The sequence below is a fragment of the Saccopteryx bilineata genome, chromosome 7, assembly GCF_036850765.1.
Source record: "Saccopteryx bilineata isolate mSacBil1 chromosome 7, mSacBil1_pri_phased_curated, whole genome shotgun sequence".
Lineage (NCBI taxonomy): Eukaryota > Metazoa > Chordata > Mammalia > Chiroptera > Emballonuridae > Saccopteryx > Saccopteryx bilineata.
The window spans coordinates 83,761,793-83,767,792 of NC_089496.1; the positions used below are offsets into that span (position 1 = coordinate 83,761,793).

Consider the following 6,000-nt stretch of genomic DNA (forward strand, 5'->3'; position numbering starts at 1 on the left):
ATTATTGGCTAAGGGCCACTATTGTCTGATTAGCCATAAAAGCCTAAGTGCGGGGTCAGCACCTGCTTGCTGCCTGGGATGGCTGCTGCTGCTGCTGCTCCCTATTGCTGTTGTTGCTGCCACTCAATAAAGCGTGTCTTATCATCTATGGCTCCTCGCATCTTCTTTAGCTCCTGGCCCCTCTCAGCCTTGTGTACCTCGCCTCCGAACTCAGACCCGACACTTTCTCAGGACCCATAGCTAGAAACTGGCAATTGGAGTCCAGCCCTTTTGAGCCCCGGTTGCATTGTCCTTGTAGATACATCAGAGCTACCTTCTAGATAAGTCATCTGGATTCTGTCTAGAATCATTCTCTGACCCAAGTGTTCAGAGATGAGCAGCTTTCAAAATAATAAGAAAAATGTTTGAAAATATTTTTGGAAACTTTGCCTCAAACACATAGATAATTAAATCATAAAATATTTCCTGAGGGTCATGGGATAAAATAATAGTGTTAACATATGGTTAAGCATGGTCTCCCTGCCTTGAAGATCACTCAGCATCAGAGTTGAGAGGAACTTTGGGAATTGTCTGTCCAAACTTCTCATGTTTTAGATGGTGGACATAGGGGAGATGAGATTCTATCCAGGAGTTGTGGTAGAAGAGGAAAGACAGGGCATACAGTATATATATATGGAAACATCGTAAAAGAAAGATTACAGGGTGTGGTAGGTAGTGAGGTGCAGAGGGAGGGATGAATCAGACTTCGGACTGACGATGAGCCTGTTCAGAGAAACAAGGAAGGCCAGAAAGAGCGCTAGTGACAGAAAGGTGAAAAGAAGGTGAAATCATTTCTGAAGAATTGAAATTGCTAAGTCAAATAACTGGAAACTCCAATTGAGAATTCCAGAACCCAAGAAATCATACCCAAGAATCTGTTAAATAAGATCTTCAAGTGAAAGTCCTAACATTAAGACCCAGATACCAGCCCTGGCCGGTTGGCTCAGCGGTAGAGCGTCGGCCTCGGGTTCGATTCCCGGCCAGGGCACATAGGAGAAGCGCCCATTTGCTTCTCCACCCCCCTGCCCCGCCCTCCTTCCTCTCTGTCTCTCTCTTCCCCTCCCGCAGCCAAGGCTCCATTGGAGCAAAGATGGCCCGGGCACTGGAGATGGCTCCTTGGCCTCTGCCCCAGGCGCTAGAGTGTCAGAGCGACGCCCCAGAGGGGCAGAGCATCGCCCCCTGGTGGGCAGAGCATCGCCCCTGGTGGGCGTGCCGAGTGGATCCCGGTCCGGTGCATGCGGGAGTCTGTTTGACTGTCTCTCCCCGTTTCTAGCTGCAGAAAAATAAAAAAAAAAAAAAAAAAAAAAAAGGCCCAGATACCTAGACAGGGCTCTGTTATGATCAACAGTTTTATTATCTACTTAGATTAAGGCAGAGAAGGGATGCTTGTCACATCTACAGTCCATGCAAAGATTAATGCCACAGGTGTCAGAATCAACAGGTAAAATAACCAAAAATAGCCAGAAGGAAGAACTGAAACTAACATGAAACTTAACAAGGATCAATGTAAAGTCCCATGTTTATTTTCAGAAAGTCAATTGCACACTTATGGAATTAATAAGAATAATAATATTGATAATAGTAACTCCCATTTTTAAATCCAATAATTACTATGTGCCAGGATCAATATGTGTCAGTATTCACAAAATAATTTATTTAATCCTTTCAACAGCCCTATGAGATTGATACTGTTATTTTCTCTGTCTTACCAGCTGAAGAACAGAAACTAGGACCAAGGAGATTAAATAAATGTTCCTAAAGTTACACATATGTTAGTGTGACTGAAAAATACCACACTCTTTAATCAATAAAATAAAGATTGGGGAGACTTAGCTTAACCATACTCAGGTCAAATACCCTTTGCATTTGTAAAAATAAGCGAATATGTGTTTTGGGGAGCTACAAGAAAGAAAAATATGCAAGTATAGGTGATGAGTCTCTGAGAGGTTATAAAAAATATAAAAATATAAAATTTCTTTTTCTTAAAAACTCTTTAAAATTTTATTGATTTAGAGAGAGAGAGGGAGAGAGACAAAGAATGAAATATCAATTCTCTGTTCCACCCATTCATGCTGTCACTGGTTGACTCTTGCCTACGCACTGATGGGGGGGTTGGAACCCACAACCTCAGCATGACTGGATGACACTCCAGCCAACTGAGCTACCCAGCCAGGGCTATAAAATTTCCTTTTAAAGTTAGTTTCATTAACTTGAAAAGAATAGAGTCAATGTGATCAAGATTAGAAGTTTTGAAATGTTTATCTAGAATTTTAACCTTTTTATGGTCATGAGAATGTTCATGGTGGAAAGATTGAGAACCCAGGTCTTCACTGGGTTTCTGATGATATAATTATCTTATAAAATTCAGGAAAAATCATTGATAAAAATTCACTGAAAGATCCTGAGAGTTTCTGAATTCCTACTAACTGAGAAAACTACTTTACATAGTGTGTCAGTGGGAGAAACAAAGACAACCTGTGTTCATGCATTTCTGGGGTCACATGTGACTTAGCCACCTTGCCTTCCTCAGTCCTTCCGCAGCAGCAGTCTCAGGGTGAATATTTCTCTCCAAAGGTGTTCATCTGGGAGCTTCTTTTTCTCTTTCATTTTGAGAATCCCTTGTTTCCTTCCAATCCTGCCTGCCCTCCTTTCCTTGACTGATTCTGCTTTTCCTCCCTTCCTGTTACTCCTTCTGCCTCTAGTTTTTGGGAGTATACCCCCAAGATCAGGGGCATCCCTTTCAGCCATCCTTCATAGATACTCACTATCTTTCTATTTTTGTAGCTAAGAATTTAAACAAAGTCTCATATAAACTTTGATAAACTTAATAGTGTAACACAGCTCTTCACTCATATTGTCATCTGGTGCCAAATAATTGCACAGTTAGGCAACTTTTTGAATTGGTGTTAACCAGTCAGGACAGAGGATATAAACCATGGAGATCAAGTATTTCATTTACTTATTTCTCACTATCCTACCTAACTACAGAAAAAAAAATTAAGATGGTACTTCAAGTCCATTGTGCTTACAATGTCTTTTCTTTGAAAAGTTCCATGTTGACGGTGCACATTTTACTAAAACAGGTCAATTCTGTAAAGACAACTGAGTAGCCAAGTGGAAAAAAAAAAGTTATTTCTGCGTAAGCAGATGAGTGTAGTGTATGATTACCCACAGTGTAATTTTGGTTTTCTACCCCATCATCTATGTTTGTATATTGCCTGTCGACTGCTCTATGCTCAAGCTGGATTTTGTTTCAGAGGGAGGGGTCATCAAGTGATTTAAGTCCTACTCTTTTTGTTTATTTAAATTCCCAACTGAAGTTTCTGAAAGAGGTTTTAAGACCTAGTGTAGCTTAGGTTGTGGAATATCTCTGAGAAGTCAGGACCTTTCCAATCCTCCTGCTCCCACGAGAGAAGCCCTGCTCTGCATTCCTTGTTAGTTTCTTTGGCATGTCTTCCTACCTCTCCTTCACCTTTCCTTCTTACTGCTGAGCCCCAAATCTAGGCCTATAACACTAGATGCATGGGTTATTTCACTTCCCCCACATATTGGGCATTCCTGCCTCCAGTTTTCCTACCCCTCCAGTCCGTCCTGACAACCTCCCATACGCTTGCTCACGTGACATCTCTAACAGTGTAGCGCGTTCTCCAACTCCGTGGTTGGAGCCTTCACAGTTCCTTGTAATCTGGCCCCAGCCCACGCATCCTACTTTATCAGGAACTTCTGGTCCCACAGGCCCTCCTCTGTAGTCTCTGCAGGACAGAAAACTCTCATCATCCCACAAATGGACCAGACCCAAGTCCAACCCCAAGTGTCAGCTTCTGTATTTCCTCCCTCCCAGCACACAATACTTTTCCTCTACTTTTATCTCACTTACCTCTCAAAGCCTCACTCTTTTTATTTTCTTTTTAAATTTTTTAAATTAAATTTACTGGGTGACATTTGTTGATATAGGTTTCAAGGGTATACAAGTCTATGATATGTGATCTGTGTATCAAACTAAAAAGCTTCTGCACAGCCAACGAAACCGCCCACAAAGAGACAACCAACTGAATGGAAGATATTTTCAAAGCCTAACTCTTGAAGCCTGCATCTTCTCCCTGAAACCTTCTCCAGTTGCTCTAATTCCTTTCTTATATTCATTTAGTCACTTACTGCTTCCATTGTTTTACCTGCCCCCCTCCTAAGAGAGTGTGAAAACTTGAGACCAAGGGTTAGAATGAAGTACCTCCTTGTCCCCCATCCGTGCAGATCACACAGAAACACTCAACAACATGCTCTCAAAATGGCTGACCTTGGGCAATGCTGCCTACTGTGTCCAGATCAGCAGTCCATTTCCAGCTGTCACTTAGCAAGCACCGACCAGGTAGAAGACTCACATTCTACCTGTAAAGGGCTGTCCTTCTGTTAATCCCAGACTAACTTCTCTTAACTTTGGTCTCAAAAGATCTAGTTCTCTAGCTCCTTGGTATTTGTGATAACATACGTGCTACACATGTCACCGTACCCGTAAAAAATTGAAGTTCAGAGTGTAGTTGGAATATAAAATAGTCATTGAGAGCCCTGGCCAAATGGCTCAATTGGTTAGAGCATCCTCCAGAAGCACAGAGGTTGCTGGTTCGATCGCCGGTCAGGGCACATACAGGAACAGATTGAAATTCCTGTCTCTTTCTCTGTCTCTCTCTCTCTCTCCCTCTCTCTCTAAAATAAATAAAATAGTCATTGAACATTTAAAAGTTTCTGTCGCCAAAAAACCCATGGTACTCTTACAATGAAATAAAAAAAAAAAGACTTTCAAAATCAACATTTAGGAAGTTATCTTTCCCATAGATCAAAGACGTTTGATTCTTGCCCTTGGTCATTTCTGGTTTATTCTTTCTAAGTGAATTTTTATAGATAATTATTACACTGACATGAGGACACAAGAAAAACAGATTGAATCTCCCCCAAACCCACAAAATAGGCCCACAAAATAAGTAGGAGGTAGTAGCGATGTAATGAATACATATGATTATAACAATCCTTAACATTGCACAGCAATTCACAATGAAATTGTTGAGGCTTAGATTAGACTTTTCCTTAGCCAAAGCTTGTTGTATTCAGATTGAAGGCTGACCTTTTGTAGAATCTAAACCGTTGGCATTTCTTTTCATTTTCTCTCCAGAGCTTTACATTTTATCACTGGCAAAATCACAGCTAGAATAAGTCTGCTTGTTCCTACATACTTCTTTAAAAATTCTATCCACTTCACTAAAGCAGTCGCCACTCCTGCCTTAGAACCAGCAAAGTATTCCAGGATTTCAGTTTTTCTGAGATGCAGTAAGATCATCAGGGAAAAAAGCAGAAGAAGAGGAGAAGGAAAAGAAGAAGTATTGGATGGGGAAAATCTTACCTCAACTTTTGACTGGCAGGGACAGTAATTTTGTTAAGCTTGTCCATTCTTTTTGTTAATGATAAGAGCCACAAATAACCGTCCAGTGGTCACGTCCAGTGGTAACGTCAGCAGCCTCTGGACCTCTTAGAGAGTAGCATGGTAAACGTTTGATCTCAGGGGCCCCAGTCACTGGAGTCTGACTTCTGAGAGTGCAGGCTGCTGGCAAACACCCTTGCACCAGGGAGAAGTAAAACTTGCTCGAACACATAATCAAGTTTCATGTCTCTACGTAATCATGTGACCTGGGTAGCCTGCCAGCTTGGCTGACTACTCCACATTGTGTAAACTTTAATAGTGAAACCTATTGGACATGCAAATTTCTTTCCAGCTGCTTTCTTTTATAACCAGATTTGTAACCAGGTCAGGGCAAGCTCTGCAAGCTCTGGCTGGTCACTACTTCCTGTTGTCTCGAACACATCTAGTCTGGTTTTCACAGGTGTCATGCTGCCCCCAGCAGCTTCCTAGGCTCAAAAAAAAAAAAAAAAAAAAAAAAGCAGAATAATCAATTCGTCTGAAGGTTTCTTTGG

General features: G+C 41.5%; 1 protein-coding gene across 1 annotated transcript in view; it reads right to left on the reverse strand.

Annotated features, from left to right (window-relative positions):
- Positions 1-5,685, reverse strand: part of BLNK (B cell linker) — a 94,373-nt gene extending 88,688 nt beyond the window's left edge. Inside the window, exon 1 of the mRNA XM_066239988.1 lies at positions 5,432-5,685. Coding sequence (XP_066096085.1) covers positions 5,432-5,478 — 47 coding nt within the window. The 5' untranslated portion in view covers positions 5,479-5,685. The remainder of the gene's footprint in view (positions 1-5,431) is intronic.
- Positions 5,686-6,000: the final 315 nt, after the last annotated feature.